Genomic DNA, 17,008 nt, shown 5'->3' with positions numbered 1-17,008 from the left:
TTTTTTTTTTTTTTTTTTTTTTTTTTTTTTTTTTTTTTTTTTTGAGATGGAGTCTTGCTCTTGTCACCCAGGCTGGAGTGCAATGACAATCTCAGCTCACTGCAACCTCCATCTCCTGGGTTCAAGTAATTCTCCTGCCTCAGCCTCCTGGGTAGCTGGGACTACAGGTACGCGCCACCACGCCCAGCTAATTTTTGTATTTTTAGTAGAGACAGGGTTTCACCATGTTGACCAGGTTGGTCTCGAATTCCTGACCTCATGATCTGCCTACCTTGGCCTCCCAAAGTGCTGGGATTACAGGCGTAAGCCACTGTGCCTGGCTGACTTTTTTTTTTTTTTCAGTTCAAAAATAATTAGCAATCCTTAGTTTTTGTGTTTGTTTGTTTTTTTTACCCATCTCTCTCTAGCACTCTATGTCTGTGTCTGTGACACTCTCTTTGTCTGTGTTTCTATTGTGTTTCTTGTAATCTGTGTGTGTGCATATGTGCACGTATGTGTGTCTGGTGTTTCCACAGTGTTGGGAAGAGCATGTGTTGCTAACATTCCATCTGTAGCACTGATTAGCAGCTTCTTAATTGAAAGATGATCAAGTACAAATACATATAATTAACTTTGAACTGATGAGTGATTTTAGAAATTGCATGGCAAATTGGTCTGGGAATGGCTTGAAGCTGCCTCTGCTTCCCATAGGGGAGGACGAGGAAGCAGCAGCTGTTTGCCAGGAGCTGTGTTCGTCCCTCTACTGCTTCACCACTCGTCTCTTCTCTGTCTTCCCAGCCCTTCTGTAGGGTTTCTGCAACCCCCTGGCTCTGAGCAGTACCAGATGCCTCAGTCTCCCTCTCCCTGCAGTCCACCACAGATGCCACAGCAGTACTCAGGTAAGAGGATAAAGAATTGCGGGTCTTGGGCACTGGCAAGAGCAAACATTGCTGAAGGGCTTACGCTTTAAAGCTGGGAAGGGCAAAAAGAGTTCAGGTATTGGGTCTGTCCCCACTATGACTCCATCACAAAGAAAAAACAAAGTCTTGGCTGGTGTTTTCCAAGGGTACTGAAGGTGACCTCTCAAGATGACACCTGTAATCCCAGCACTTTGGGAGGCCAAGGCAAGAGGATCACTTCAGCTGAGGAGTTTAAGACCAGCCTGGGCAACACAGCAAGACTTCGACTCTACTAAAAAGCTTTTATAAAAGGCCAAGCATGGTGGCTTATCCCAGCACTTTGGGAGGCCAAGGCAGGTGGATCACTTGAGCCCAGGAGTTTGAGACCAGCCTGGCCAGCATGGCGAAACACCCCATCTCTACTAAAAATACAAAAATTAGCCAGGCATGGTGGTGCATGCTTGTCATCTGGCTACTCGGGAGGCTGCGGCACGAGAATCATTTGAATCTGGGAGGCACAGGTTGCAGCTCATGCCACTGAACTCCAGCCTGGGCAACAGAGCGAGACTCAGTCGCAAAAAAAAAAAAAAAAAAAAAAAAATTATGGCTGAGTGCGGAGGCTCACGTCTGTAATCCCAACACTTTGACGGGCAGATCACCTGAGGTCAGGAGTTCAAGACCAGCCTGGCAAACATGGTGAAACCCCATTTCTACTAAAAATACAAAAATTAGCTGGGCATGGTGGCGTGCACCTGTAATCCTAGCTACTCAGGAGGCTGAGGCACGAGAAATGCTTGAACCCAGGAGGCAGAGGTTGCAGTGAGCCTAGATCGTGCCACTGCACTCTAGCCTAGGCAACAGAGCGAGACTCTGTCTCCAAAAAACAAAACAAAACAAAAACAAGCCAAGCATGGTGATGCGCCCAGTAATCACAGCTACTCAGGAGTCTGAGCGGAACAATCGCTTGAGCCTGGGGGGTCGAGGCTGTAAGGAGCTGGGATCGTGCCATTGCACTCTGGCCTGAATGGACGCAGATAGGGAGTTGGGACCCTGTCTCTAGAGGAAAAAAAAAAGAAATGACATTTGTTGCCTCAAAAAGCTATGTCTCTGAATTCTTAGTTTTCTTTGGTTTTCTTTTTCTTTTTTTTCCTTTTTTTTTATCTGAATCTAGCACTATACTCACATGCCTTTGGATCATGCAATGAAGACACAGAAGACCTGTGTCTTCTGTACTTTTCCTTCCTATAGACAGCATTTCTTTTCTCTTGGAAGTGTGAGGGAAGTTGATAAAATACTTTTTAACTTACAGCTTAGATTTGTTTGGCAGCTTTTAGTGTGTGCTCACATACATTGTAACATTTTAATTCTCGCCATAACTTTGTGAGGAGGAAATTTAAAACTCAAAGAAATTAAATAACTTGCCTAAAGTCACAATCCTCTAACTTGAATTTGGATCTTTTGACTTTCCGCATCCTAAACTGAGTCTTCAACACATTTTCAACACATTTTTTTACTCAGTTTCTTTCTCTCCAGTGGAAAATAAATGGACGTCATGTTACACAGCTAAAGGCCTTCTTTGAAGAGGCCAGCCATTCCAAATTAGTAAGTTTATGCCATGCAGCCTTTCACTGCCTTTGCCAAGAATTCCCCTAACACACAAGTACAGCTGCCCTTGTTTGTATCCCTTTCACCCTACTCTGAAATAGCAGTGCACTGCAGTTAAAGAAACTTCAGGGGGCTGTGTGCAATGGTACACACCTGTAATCCCAGCACTTTGGGAGGCCAAGGCAGGAGAATTTCTTGAAGCCAGGAGTTCAAGACAAGCATGGGCAACAAAGCAAGACCCTATCTCTACAAAAATTTTTAAAATTAGCTGGGCATGGTGGCATGTGCTTTTAGTTTATCTCAGCTACTTGAGAGACTGAGGCAGGAGGATCACTTGAGCCCAGGTGTTTGAGGCTGCAGTGAGCTATGATGATGCCACTGCATCACAGTGATGTCACCCTGTCATCATGGAGAGCAAGACCCTGTCTCAAAAAAAAAAAAAAAAAATCTGGAAGGAAGGGAGTCTTTTGTTTTTTCTTTTCTTTTCTTTTTATATATATATTTTTTGAGACAGAGTCTCACTCTTTTGCCCAGGCTGGAGTGCAGTGGCACAATCTCGGCTCACTGCAACCTCCCCCTCCCAGGTTCAAGCAGTTCTCCTCCCTCAGCCTCCTGAGTAGCTGGGACTACGGGCGCCTGCCACCACGCCCGGCTAATTTTTGTATTTTTGTATTTTTTTTTTTTTTAGTAGAGGCGGGGTTTCATCATGTTGGCCAGACTGGTCTTGAACTCCTGATTTCAGGTGATCCACCCGCCTTGGCCTCGCAAAGTTCTAGGATTACAGGCGTTGAGCCACCTTCCCAGCCTAGCTTGGGAAGGAAGTCTTTTTTTTTTTTTTTGTTCTCGAGACAGACTCTCTCTGTCGCCCAGGCTGGAGTGCAGTGGCGCAATCTCAGCCGCTGCAGCCTCCGCCTCCCGGGTTCAAGCAGTTCTCCTGCATCAGCCTCCCGAGTAGCTGGGATTACAGGCGCATGCCGCCACGCCTGGCTAATTTTTAAATTTTTAGTAGAGACGGGGTTTCACCATGTTGGCCAGGATGGGCCTGATCTGACCTTGTGATCTGCCCGCCTCCGCAGGAAGTCTGAATTTAGCCTCCAACCATCTCCTTTCCACTCTATCGTGGAAATGTCAGAGTGCCCTCTTATGGTGAGAGGGAGATATTTTGTCAGTTTTCCCCATTCAGAAATGGAATATTTTCACTTGAAGATTGTTTGTATCCTCACTATGTTGGATGCTGTGGAGTAGATTCCAGAATTAATCTTACTCATTAGACATGATCAGTTCTTTCCTTTAAGGAGCAATGACTTCTAGGCCAGGCATGGTGTTTCATGCCTGTAATCCCATCACTTTGGGTGGCCAACGAGGGTGGATCACTTGAGGCCAGGAGTTCGAGACCAGCCAGCCTGGCCAACATGGCAAAACCCCATCTCTACTAAAAATACAAAAATTAGCCGGGCATGGGGGTGCATGTCTGTAATCCCAGCTACTTGGAAGACTGAGGCACGAGAATCGCTTGAACCCAGGAGGCAGAGGTTGCAGTGAGCCGAGATTGCGCCACTGCACTCCAGCCTGGGCAACAGAGCGAGACTGTCTCAAAACAACAAAACAAAAAAAAGGAGCAATGACTTCTGCCTTCATACAGGCTGAGGTTTTTAATTCAAAAGTCCTTAATTTTTATTATGTTATTGGTCTCTCTGGCTGTTTCTCCTAGTGTCCGCCAGGGGCACTTGGCCTTAAAATTTCCAGTGAGGTATAGAAATTGCAGAAAGCAGCTCCAAGAAGCACTGTAGCCTGTGGTGGTGCTGGGTACCGCAGAGCATTTTTTCTCCTGCACATACTTGTAGGTATACTTGTATGTGCATTTTTCTGTGTATCCTTTGTGGTATGTCCTTATATCTATTGGGTCACTGTTGTTACATCTATTCATCTTCAAATGCAAGGTCTTTGAACCATAAACAAATCAAGTGAAAAGAATTTTTCATTACCTACTCTGGCCGTCACACTAGGTTAATTTAAGTAAACTAAAACCACAGTTCTGGAAGTTGGCAACACTAGAAATCTGGACTAGGATTAGAAGAAAGAGATAATTAACGTAGGCTTCCCACATCAAAAGAAATGGAGAATCCCTCTTTATCGTCTGTTTTCCTTGTTTCTTTGGAATTTTCTCAGTTTTATCTCCTTTGTTCCTAGTTACCCTGGTTGATCCTAGGCTTCTGACTGACCCCTTGTACTTTTCCTAGATAGTGGGACCTTGTGTTCTACCCATATCATCTAAAAGACTGTATTCACCATATCATCGATTTTACAGGTCTTTAATCCCTGCTTGTGGAAATCTAAGAGGAAGTGGAAAAAGGGAAACAAGTGCTTCTTCTGCCTCATTTGCCCTATACTGAAAAGATAGACCGCAGGCATAACCCACAAGGGCCCGTCTGTCACCTTCAGAGGACAGTTACCCGCCCTTCTCTCATGTAGCAACATGGTCACTTTTCCAAAAATAAAGGCAGGGATTAGGATTGGCTGTTCCTGGAACAACTGTTCTGGTTTATTAATACATTTTTGTAGTTGCCCCAGGCCTGAACTTTAATTCCTTCACTATAGTATGAGACATAACTCTAACCCCAGGAAAAACTTCTCCCATTAAAATGATGAGTTGCAGGTCCCTTGAGGTTTCTATAGGGGTGCTTGTCTGGGGAAGATGCACGCAGACATGAAATGGCAGTGACACCTATACAGAGACTCCCAACTCACAGTGACACAGCAGCATGGACAGAGTGAAATGCATACAGAAATAGCCTCTCACATATTTACTGGCTCATTGTTTAGCTGAGGGGTTTCCAAAGCTGAGACTGCCTTTTGTCTTCCATTTAGTGAAGATATCCTACTCATGCACCAAAAAAGGGAAAAATACCAAGATATTATTGGTTTCTATCTTTTAATTTGGGAAGGATGCCTGTGGATTTTATTTCCCTGAACAATTCCTTTCCATAGATGTGATTTCTGGTGGTAAGAAAGCCTATCAGTCTTCTACCTCAGTGATTTAAAAAAACAAAAAAACAAAAACAAAAAACAATTCTGCCGGATATAAATGCCATCTATTTGTATTTATGCGGTTTGCTGTGCCCAATCGACCTTTCTGCCCAGGTTTAATGATGCCACTTAAAAAGCCATTCACACGTCCCCTCTCCTTTCAGAGCTTTCAAGCTGAAATTGATTTCCTTATTCAACCCCCCTCTCCCCCTTCCCACCTGCTGCCAACCCATGCTCCTTCTCCCAACCTGATTATATGGAAGTGCTGTCACTGGGCAGTGGGGTTTTTTTGTTTTTTGTTTTTGCCACGTCTATTAAGAAGTAGCAACAGTTCAGCTGCTAACAGATGCCACCTGCTTTGGGCTCAAGGAAGAGAAGCATAAAAATCAGCTCATCAGTGGAGTAGTGCTCTGTGTCCTCAGCTAAGTGAAGGAACAATGCTTCAGGCCAGCAGGGGAAGACTCAGTGTGGGGAGGAGCTCAGGACAGGCTGCAACTAAAAACCCAGGCTTTGTTTTTGTTGGGATCAGAGATAATAATATGAGGACTTTGTTTTGTTTCCTCTCCCTGTGACCTCCCTGATAGCTCCTTATGGCTACCCGCTGGTATTAGAAAGAGCTTCCACTGCCTTGCTTATGCTTATTCCTACACACTCATCCCCTTCTCCACCTTTCCTGAGCATTAGGCTCAGATTATGAGCTACTTTCTAGAAAAACAATAGATTTAATTATTCTTACATTGGACCCTCAGGTAGCAATGAGGTATTTGAATAAGGTCAATTGCAATTTTGTTGGTACAGGATGTGAGCGAGTCTTAGGATGGGGAAATAAAATGCCCAGAAAAACTACAGTAAGCGGGGAGTTGTTAAATGCATGACACTCCACAACTGTGCAGTTTTCCTGTGGCCCTACTACAATCTATGCCCATGAATACTCTGTCCACCTTGGCAGGAGATGGGGATATCTGAGCCTGTTGCACTGAGTGTTTGTGCTCTCTGATTGGATGAATCCTAGAGGGTCAGGGGTACAAACTGGCTGGGGAATATGATATGACAGATCTTGTCTCCTGAGCTTCTCTCTCAGACCTCCCACCATTTCTTTTCCCTTCTTTTGACTGATACTACCTGAGAAAAACAATCAACTCACTTCCCAGCATGACTGGTGCCCAGGGCAGAGGCTGCAACATTTCCCATCACAGGAAGCAATTTGATGACAACAGCAGTGGCAGCCCTGGAGCATCGAGCCATGAAAACAGCAGCATTGCAGCAGGTTTTCAAGCTAGTAACCCCCAATTTCCATTTCTCCATCACCACCCACATGTGAACTCAGCCTCAACAGGAATATAGCCTGGGAGGTCAGGAACAAACCCTCACTCTAGACAGTCCCTTGCCGGGAAGCAGAGCTCCAGCCCATCCCTCCCAGCAGGGACTGTCCATCAAACTGTTTGACCCTGACTCTTTATCTTGCTTTTCACTATGAAGATTTGGGTCTTAATGTTCCTCCTTATTAAGGCCTTTCCTTCTCCCACCCTGTGGGAGGGTGAGTCTCTCCATGGTTGCTAGTGCCAAAACCTCAAGGTCGCATTCAGTCAGTCACTTGAACCTGTCAGTGTAACCTTCAGAAGGTCTGACTCTCACTCCATTCCTGCTGGCATTGCCCTAATTTCAAATCTCTTCATTCTGTTTCAGCAGGCTTTTTTATTTTTTGAGACAGGGTCTCATTCTGTCACCCAGTCTGGAGTGCAATGGCATAATCACGGCTCACTGCAGCCTCGACCTCCCAGGCTCATGTGATCCTCTCACCTCAGCCTCCTGAGTTGCTGAGACTACAGGTGCATGCCACCATGCCCAGCTAATTTTTGTATTTTCTGTAGAGACAGGGTTTCACCATGTTGCCCAGGCTAGTCTTGAACTCCTGGGCTCAAGCAGTCCACCTGCCTCGGCTTCCCAAAGTGCTGGGATTACAGCCATGAGCCATTGTGCCCGACCTTCAGTAGCTTCCTAAATGGTCTTTCTTGCTACTAGTCTCTCTCCCTAGCTATCCTACATTCGGCCATTTGTGTTACCTCTCCAAAGCACAGGTCTCCCAACATCTACAGGATAAAGTTCAAACATCTTACCAGAATGTGCTTCAAACTCTGACACCAACTATTTGTTTAATGTCTGACTCCTTAATAGACTGTCCATTCTATCAGGACAGGGGCAGCCTTATTTCTTGTACACTCAGTGCCCAACATAGGAACTAGCACATAGCAAGTGTTCAATAAGTGTTTGTTAAATAAACGTGTCTCATCTCCTACTGCTTCCCCTACATGGCCCCTGTGTCTTAGCACCTTGAATCATTTGTCATTTCCTGAATATGACATACATCTCCATGCCGTTCCCTCTGCTTGAAATGTTTCCCAACTTACCCCATTCTTGGCCAAGACATACTTTCTGGGTCTGGCATGGTAAAACTGTGTGCATTTATCTTCTCCAGAACAACCAGAGGTCACTGGCTTATCTACAGCCATTACCAGAAAAGCCTGCACGTGTCTGCAGCCCTGGCCCATGACCCAGACCAGAACCCGTACAATACCTAGACATTTGAGCAGTCTGACCTGGGCATTTGGTTATAGCCAGTATTGACAGAATGGAGTAGTTTTCTGCCAAGCATACCAAAGTACCCCTCACCAGGTGAAGGCCAGGGGAACACTGGCATCTGGGGCTCATATCCCTTCCCCTCAAACTTCTACTGGTTTGAGAAGATGGAGTCAGAAGCCACATCAGCAGCCATCTCAGGTTCCTGGCAAGATGTAGCTTGAGTGACCCTGAGGCAATGGGTGGATTTGTTTGCTGCTTTCCCACTCAGGGCTAGCTGGAAGGCAAAAATACAGTTTGAATTTGTAACCATTTTCTTCCTGCCCTTCAGGAGTGTCACCTTCTGGACCAGGTGTGGTGGTCATGCAGCTGAATGTCCCTAATGGACCCCAGCCCCCTCAGAACCCATCCATGGTCCAGTGGAGTCATTGTAAATACTACAGCATGGACCAGCGGGGGCAGAAGCCTGGAGACCTGTACAGTCCTGACAGCAGCCCCCAGGTGAGTGCAGCACTCAGCCTTGACAAGGAGATGACCTTATTCTTCCCAGGGCGCAATGTTTGCTATTGACTGAGCAGCCTCTTCTACGTATCTTTTCCTGGGTACTTTTTGGAGAGAAACACAAGAAACAGAGAGCATCTTCTTTTAAGGAACCTAGTATCTAAGGTGGCAGATGGGATATACACTTGAAAATGCTCAGAGAATACTTAAATCAATGTGCCAGTAGTGGATATTAAAATAACATAAATGGGGCCGGGCGCGGTGGCTCACGCCTGTAATCCCAGCGCTTTGGGAGGCCGAGATGGGCGGATCACGAGGTCAGGAGATCGAGACCATCCTGACTAACATGGTGAAACCCTGTCTCTACTAAAAATACAAAAATTAGCCGGGCGCGGTGGCGGGTGCCTGTAGTCCCAGCTACACGGGAGGCTGAGGCAGGAGAATGGCGTGAACCCGGGAGGCGGAGCTTGCAGTGAGTGGAGATCGCGCCACCGCACTCCAGCCTGGGTGACAGAGCGAGACTCCGTCTCAAAAAAAATAAATAAATAAAATAAAATAAAATAACATAAATGGGCTGGGCGCGGTGGCTCACACCTGTAATCCCAGCACTTTGGGAGGATGAGGCGGGAGGATCACTTGATGTCAGGAGTTTGAGACCAACATGGTGATACCCCATCTCTACTAAAAAGTAAAAAATTAGCCAGGCGTGGTGGTGGGCACCTGTAATCCCAGCTACTCAGAAGGCTGAGAGGCAGGAGAATCGCTTGAACCCGGCAGGTGTAGGTTGCAGTGAGCCAAGATTGCACTGCTGCACTCCAGCCTGCCTGGGTAATACAGCAAGACTCCATCTCAAAAAAATAAAATAAAAATAAAATAGCATAAATGAATTAAGGTCTGAGGTTGCAGTTTGAAGGAAGAATCTGACTTTGGCAGAGTTCAGCAAGAGAAACTGGTTTCCTGAGAGAGGTGAATTTTAAGCTAAGCCATGGGAATATCCAGAGGGTAATGTTTGATGTTTATCGTGTGCTCCTCTTTTCCACAGGCCAACACACAAATGAGCAGCAGCCCTGTCACATCTCCTACCCAGTCTCCAGCACCCTCTCCTGTCACCAGCCTCAGCAGCGTCTGCACAGGACTCAGTCCCCTGCCTGTCCTCACACAGTTCCCCCGGCCTGGGGGTCCAGCACAGGGTAGGGGGTTAGATTAGTGCTGGCTGCTGTGGAATTCACCTTTCACATCCCATTCCCAATTGTAGAGATTGAAAGAGTAACAACAGGCAGGGGACCAGTGTGGATGATCCAGTTCTGGGAGCTAACTTAACCTCCCTGTATAGGCCTTGGACACTTGCCACTCTCTAGTGCTGTCCATACTTAACTTTCTTTAGCCTTCTTTACATACCTAGTACTTACAACCAAGTAGTTGAAAAGAGCTGGGGAAAATAAGTTTACTGAACTTTCTAATGACCAAAGAGTTTAACCTAACATCAGTACCAAGTCTGAGGGCTGGGAATGTGGGCCTTTGTAAGAAATACTATGGTCTTAGAAAAGGAAACACTAGATTTGGTTTCAGAAGTTCAGTCTCACCACTAACTAGCTTCACGATGTTCAACAAGTTAATTAAACTCAGAGCTAGACCTCAGTTCCTAGTCTATAAAATGGGGTTAATCACACGTAAGATGGGAATTTTATCTGCTTTCTGCCCTGGCTGTCACAAGCAGTATAAAAATGAGAATGTAATTTAAAAACTTTCAAGTGCTCTGAAATATAATATTTATCAATAATAGATAACACCTAATGGTACTTAATATGTACCAGGCATCGCTATAAATGCTTTACGTGTCTTATATTTGTTTAACCTTTCCAGCAACATTAATGAGGGAAAAAAAATACCCAACATCGTATTTCCAGTAACAGAGCCACTATTTTAACCTAGGCAGTCTGGCTCCAAGTCTATGCTCTTGTCTACTGTACTTACATTGTCTCTCACGAGTCGGAAGGTTGAACCCTGGGTTTAGGGATTGGGAGAATCTATATAAGAGATATAAGAGAGCCGGGCACGGTGGCTCACATCTGTAATCCCAGCACTTTGGGAGGCCAGGGCAGGTGGATCACCTGAGGTCAGGAGTTCGAGACCAGCCTGGCCAACATGGTGAAACCCTGTCTCTACTAAAAATTTTTTAAAAAATTAGCCAGGGGTGGTGGCACATGCTTGTAATCCCAGCTACTCGGGAAGCTGAAGCAGGAGAATCGCTTCCTAGGAGGCAGAGGTTGCAGTGAGCCAAGATCATGCCGTTGCACTCCAGCCTGGGTGATGAGTGAAACTGTCTCAAAAAAAAGAAAAGAGAGAGAGAGAGATAAAAGACATGCATAACGGTTTGTAAGTTTCTTCGCTGGTCATTTTCATAGGACTGTTGTCTACAATGGATAGAGCCTTTCTTCAAGGATGATGGGACCTACTAGTCCCATTTGTCTGTGAGATACAGTTGACAGCCAAAGGATTTAGGAAGAGAAACATCTTCTACCAGTCACATGGGCATTTCCATCATAGAAAATTAGGAATAGCATGCATTGTTGCTGTCTATCTCCAAAGCCCCTTTAAGTCTTATAAAAGTCATACTATGAAGCTTAAGCTCCCAGAAAACCAATTGCTCTTACTCCCTAGGTGATGGGCGCTACTCCCTTTTGGGCCAGCCATTACAGTACAATCTGTCCATCTGCCCTCCCTTGCTCCATGGCCAGTCAACTTACACGGTGCACCAGGTAAGGGTGTCCACCAGCAACTGTAGGGCCATCAGACCCCTCTTCTTATTTGGATGCCTGTCTCTGAGCTTCAGCCAGCTGGGTGTACAAGGGAAATAACACAGAATGAACAAAGCAGGATCCTTGCCCTACCTCCTGTACTCATGTCTCCCACCCGACCCCCATGCCAAGAGGGAGGGGCTCTTTGTTTCTGAGTCGCTGCTCCATGGCCAACCTGACTGCCTGGTGGGGTGGGGTCCTCTGGGTCGGTGCTACTCCACAATCTCTCAGGCAGACATTGTGATGCAAGTCAATGTTGTTTACATGGGATGAGAGTCGTCTTTCAAATGTTGAAGGGACAGAGTGGATTGAAGCATGGAAACCGGGGCAAGAGACAAGCACTCAAATCTGCCTCCACTGACCTGGGGACAGCAGATGTTGGTGAGTCACAGGATGCTGAATCCCCAAGAGAAGGTGCCCACCCTTCCAGCCCTTAATTACCAGTCCAGCATGGGTGGGAAAAGCCAGCTTAGGATGGGGAGTGGAAGTGGGACCCTTTGTGCTCAAAAGCAAGCAGAAACTAGAGAAGTGAAGTATCTCAATCCTCCTTACCAAGCCATCTCAGATTCTGAGGAAGATCATGGTAAAAAGTGGGAATAACACAATTATGGGAGTTGCCTCTTATTAACAAAGAGTTTTCTAATTACTGTCCTGTCCCTAATCTACAACATCTACCTTTGGTAGTCCTAGACCCAGTTTAGGAGAAGATTGGTAGAGAATATGGGGGAGGAACTCTCATCCTGCAAGCCTCCCACTAGGTGAACAAGACTGTCTTGGGATTTGGAGCAATTTCCTAAACAAGGAAAGGAAGGGAAACTGACTTCCTGAGATGATAAGAAGGAAGAATCTATTTGAGCCAGCCTCTGAGTGGGAAGGGAACTATGGAACATATTTCAGATTGATACATTGTTAACATTAGCAAAAGCCACATTTTCTTCATAGCAATAGCACCTTATGAGAGAACTGATGTATAGGTTCTCAGCTCAGAAACCCGGGATTCTCATTCTTAGTCCCTTCTTGCCTACATCTCTGGGCTAGGAGAAAAAGGTTCATTTGTTTTTCTCCTGGTTGCCCTATCGGAGCTGGGATGGTGGGAAGGGGAAGAAAGGGCTAAGAGAGAAAGGCCAGACTTTTGAAAACGTTGTATACGGATTTGGTCAGCTGGACACTTCTCTGCCGGGCTGCTGTCCAGTCCTTCCTGTCCTATTCGTCTCACAACCATATCCTCTCTCCTCCCCTTCCAGTCCTGGGGCGGGTGCTGGAGGTGACAGATCTCCCTGAGGGCATCACCCGTACCGAGGCGGACAAACTCTTCACGCAGCTCGCCATGTCCGGCGCCAAGATCCAGTGGCTCAAGGATGCTCAGGGGCTGCCTGGAGGGGGTGGGGGGGACAACAGTGGGACTGCTGAGAATGGCCGCCACTCGGACCTCGCTGCCTTGTACACCATTGTGGCTGTGTTCCCCAGCCCCCTGGCTGCCCAAAATGCCTCCCTTCGTCTCAACAACTCCGTGAGTCGCTTCAAACTTCGAATGGCCAAAAAGAACTATGACCTGAGGATCCTGGAGCGAGCCAGCTCCCAATAAATGGAGGAGGGGAAAGGGACTGTCACAGAAGGAGCAAGGGCAGGGTGGAGGGGGTTGAAGGATCCTGACAGACCATGGACAGAGGCAAGTAAGGAGACTGATGTTAAACTGGAGCCTAAGACAGTGATGAAGATGGAAACAGACAAATACCCACACTGGCATTGGACTCCTTCTTGCTCCCCTGCCATGGGTCCCCTCTTTTTCCCTGGTTGACCCCCACCCTTGCATCACTCTTCTTCCCATCCTATCCTCTTCTTCTTTTTTTTTTTGAGACGGAGTTTCGCTCTTGTCGCCCAAGCTGGAGTGCAGTGGCACGATCTTGGCTCACTGCAACCTCCAGCTTCTGGGTTCAAGTGATTCTTCTGCCTCAGTCTCCCAAGTAGCTGGCACTACAGACATGCGCCACCATGCCTGGCTAATTTTTGTATTTTTAGTAGAGCCGGAGTTTCACCGTATTGGCCAGGCTGGTCTCAAACTCCTGACCTCAGGTGATCCGCCCGCCTTGGCCTCCCAAAGTGCTGGGATTACAGGTGTGAGCCACTGTGCCCGGCCCCCATCCTCTTCTATCATTTTTTAAATCTCTTCTCCCATCATAAAATTAATTTCTCTCATAATTTTGGTCAGGTAGAATTGGGAAAGTCCCACACTCTCCTCCTATTACCTTAACATCCCAAGCTTCCTTTCCTTTTTTGGTCTTTATGAATATATTTATATGGACAGAATTAAGATAAACAAAATTGAGTTCCCCATTCTCTCACTTCCCCATGTTGTCTTCCTAGACCCCACAGAGTTAAAACTTGGGACTCCCCTGGCCACCCCCAGAACACTTGTATATTGTTTGTTTGAGGTTCGTGCCGCAGTAACAGACACAGTATTTAATTGCACATACAGATGTTTGCTGGGTATATTCACTGTAAATTTTATTTAATCTGGTTTTTTGTTTGTTTGGGGGTTACTTGGGGGGAGGTTGGTTTTGTTTTTAAATATAAAAAAAAAAAATCTGTCACTGGACATCAGTCACTGTTTCTCTGTTGCCACCCTGGTATGGGTAAAAAGGGTTGGAGGCCCTGGGTAGGTATAGTCCTACAGCTGTTGGAGGTGTTTGTTGTAGGTTGGGATGGCTTTCTCTAGCATACGCACACTATTTTTAACACAATTCCCTCTGTCTCATCCTCTTCCCTGTACACGGTTCTGATAGATGGCTGGATCTCTAATGGGACCATGGTTTTGGGCTCTCCCAAAACCTGCCACTGCGATTCATCGAGCATATCACTTCTCAACTCTGGATCTGTGTCCATATCAGTAAAATAAGAGACTTGGTCTTACTAGGTGACCTCTAAGTTTCCTTCCAGACTATTAATTCTGTGGTACTGTGGTACTCATTTAGGGCCCTTGTAGTTGAGTTTTGAGATAGGGTCTTGCTCTGTCACCCAGGCTGGAGTGCAGTGGCAGATCTCAGCTGACTGCAGCGGCCTCCCGTATTCAAGCGATTCTTGTGCCTCAGTCTCCTGAGTAGCTGGGATTACAGGTGCGATCCACCATGCCTTATTATTATTATTATTATTTTGGTATTTTTGGTAGAGACAGGGTTTTACCATGTTGCCCAGGCTGGTCTTGAACTCCTGGGCTCAAGTGATGCCCCGCCTTGGCCTCCCAAAGTGCTGTGATTACAGGCATGAGCCACTGCTCCCAGTCCAGCTCATCTTTTGAAAACCCTATAGGGTTTTTTTGTTTGTTTGTTTTTGTTTTTTTGTTTTTTTTGAGACAGAGTCTCGCCCTGTCGCCCATGTTGGAGTGCAGTGGCATGATCTCAGCTCACTGCAACCTTCACCTCCCGAGTTCAAGCGATTCTTCTGCCTCAGCCTCCCAAGTAACTGGGACTACAGGCATGCACCACTGTGCCCAGCTAATTTTTGTATATTTAGTTGAGACAGGGTTTCACCATGTTGGCCAGGCTGGTCTCGAACTCCTGACCTTGTGATCCACCCACCTCAGCCTCTCAAAGTGCTGGGATTACAGGCGTGAGCCACTGCGCCTGGCCGCCTTTCTTTAATCCTAAAGCCGGAGGATTGGGTTTTACCTGTCAGGGACAGAAGCAGATGTTTATTACAATAAAAGCTACAGCAACTGAATTCGCACTGCCAAGATGCTATATTATCCATACATGCTCAGCAGTCCCTGTCCTATGTGGCTGAAAAAAGGGGAAGAGCAGAAGTCATCTTGCCTGCAAGATGCAGCTTTTCCTTTAGAGCATCTCAAAGCAAGCCCTGTTGTTCTGCAGTCTGTCAGAGCAGGGCCATTAAAGAACCTGCAGAGTCAGAACCATCCTGCACCCCCTTTTCAAACTTCCCCCTTAAATAGAAAAAAAAAAGTAGTGGGTGAGAATGACAAAGCATATTGCCCTGGAAATCTCTTGGGTCCAAGTAGCTGTATCCCTAACCACGGTCCTACAGGAGCTTACCTGACTCAGTCTCCAACACAGTCCTTTATTTCTTACAGATACAAGGAATAAAGCAGCACTGCATTGCCACCTCTAAATTGCTCTCCCCTGAGATGGGAGTATCTCCTCTTTCATCTATGTCACAGCCCAAAGAGTAGGAGAAGGGTAAACCCCTGTGAGATCAGAATGGCATCTGTCTCTTTGATCCATCAGTTATATACTGAGTCATCAAAGGTGGGAGATGGAATCAGGGAATCAAAAGGGGTTAGGAAGTGTGAGGTTGGCCATCCTACCTTTAAGAGTTTGCAGTTCTCGGCCGGGCGCGGTGGCTCAAGCCTGTAATCCCAGCACTTTGGGAGGCCGAGATGGGTGGATCACGAGGTCAGGAGATCGAGACCATCCTGGCTAACACGGTGAAACCCCGTCTCTACTAAAAATATAAACAATTAGCTGGGCGAGGTGGCGGCGCCTGTAATCCCAGCTACTCGGAAGGCTGAGGCAGGAGAATGGCGTGAACCCGGGAGGTGGAGCTTGCAGTGAGCTGAGATCCGGCCACTGCACTCCAGCCTGGGCGACAGAGCAAGACTCTGTCTCAAAAAAAAAAAAAAAAAAAGAGTTTGCAGTTCTCATGAGGAAGGGGACATTACTTAGAAATGATTTTAAAAATTCCTTATGTGGCAGCTATATCCTTCTGTCCAGTGTTAACTGGCCCTTTTTAATAGCCCTGGTAATTCCCTTCACCCTGAGGACAAAATTTTGCAAGAAGGAGGGTGGGGAGATGTCTCTGGGAGCTGATGAAGGGAATGAAGCAATACTACACATTCTTCACTTACAGGATAGCAAAATACTTCTCCAGCCACCCACAGATAAAAATCAATCTAACCATGCACGGTGGCTCACGCCTGTAATCCTAGCACTTTGGGAGGCCGAGGCAGGCGGATCACCTGAGGTCAGGAGTTTGAGACCAACCTGGCCAACATGGTGAAACCCCGTCTCTACTAAAAATACAAACATTACCTGGGCATGGTGGTGGGTGCCTGTAATCCCAGCTACTTAGGAGGCTGAGGCGGGAGAATTGCTTGAACCTGGGAGGTTGCAGTGAGCCCGGATCACTTCATTGCACTACAGCCTGGGTGATAAGAGCAAGACTGTCTCAAAAAAAAGAGAAAAGAAAGCCATCTAGTATGGCTGATAGGAGAGCGCTATGAGTTCAAATTAGTCTTTTTTTTTTTTAACCCTGTCTCAAAAAATAAAAAATAACTCCCTTTAAATGTTATATGAGCATGAACAGAAACTGTCCCTTCCTGAATACGGCCATTATTCACCTGTTCACCTTAGATGAAGAATCAAGGAACAGCAGCTCTGGAGGGATGGGAGGAGTTAGGGTCCGGCCCTGCCCCAGACCTCTCAGTGTCCAATTTCTCTGTGTCAGCTGTGTTTCTCAGCTGTCCACTTTCCTCCAGCCCTGTCATTTCAGCCCTGACACCAAGGCAGGAGGCTAGGAGGTCTACAAATAGCGACTGGGTAGCTGGTGTGAACACAGGGTACTGGGGGGGCTTAGCCCCCAAGGAAGAGGACCAGTTTTTCCCCAGCACCA

The 17,008-nt window shown here is 46.6% G+C and overlaps 1 protein-coding gene across 6 annotated transcripts in view; it reads left to right on the top strand.

Moving 5' to 3' along the window:
- R3HDM2 (R3H domain containing 2) overlaps nucleotides 1-13,982 on the top strand; it is a 137,974-nt gene extending 123,992 nt beyond the window's left edge. For 3 of the 6 annotated variants that reach the window (XM_026454646.2, XM_023210709.2, XM_031936324.1), the window contains 6 exons: nucleotides 778-878; nucleotides 8,419-8,588; nucleotides 9,631-9,778; nucleotides 11,250-11,347; nucleotides 11,683-11,767; nucleotides 12,631-13,970. In XM_026454646.2, the coding sequence (XP_026310431.1) occupies nucleotides 778-878; nucleotides 8,419-8,588; nucleotides 9,631-9,778; nucleotides 11,250-11,347; nucleotides 11,683-11,767; nucleotides 12,631-12,971 (943 nt within the window). In that variant the 3' untranslated portion in view covers nucleotides 12,972-13,970. Of the gene's footprint in view, nucleotides 1-777; nucleotides 879-8,418; nucleotides 8,589-9,630; nucleotides 9,779-11,249; nucleotides 11,348-11,617; nucleotides 11,768-12,630 lie in introns of those variants that run through there. The other 3 variants (XM_026454643.2, XM_026454644.1, XM_026454648.2) reach the window with 3 other exon arrangements.
- Nucleotides 13,983-17,008: the final 3,026 nt, after the last annotated feature.

The sequence above is a fragment of the Piliocolobus tephrosceles genome, chromosome 10, assembly GCF_002776525.5.
Source record: "Piliocolobus tephrosceles isolate RC106 chromosome 10, ASM277652v3, whole genome shotgun sequence".
NCBI lineage: Eukaryota > Metazoa > Chordata > Mammalia > Primates > Cercopithecidae > Piliocolobus > Piliocolobus tephrosceles.
Note: the sequence above shows the minus strand (reverse complement) of the source record. Positions and strands in the feature narration are given on the sequence as shown.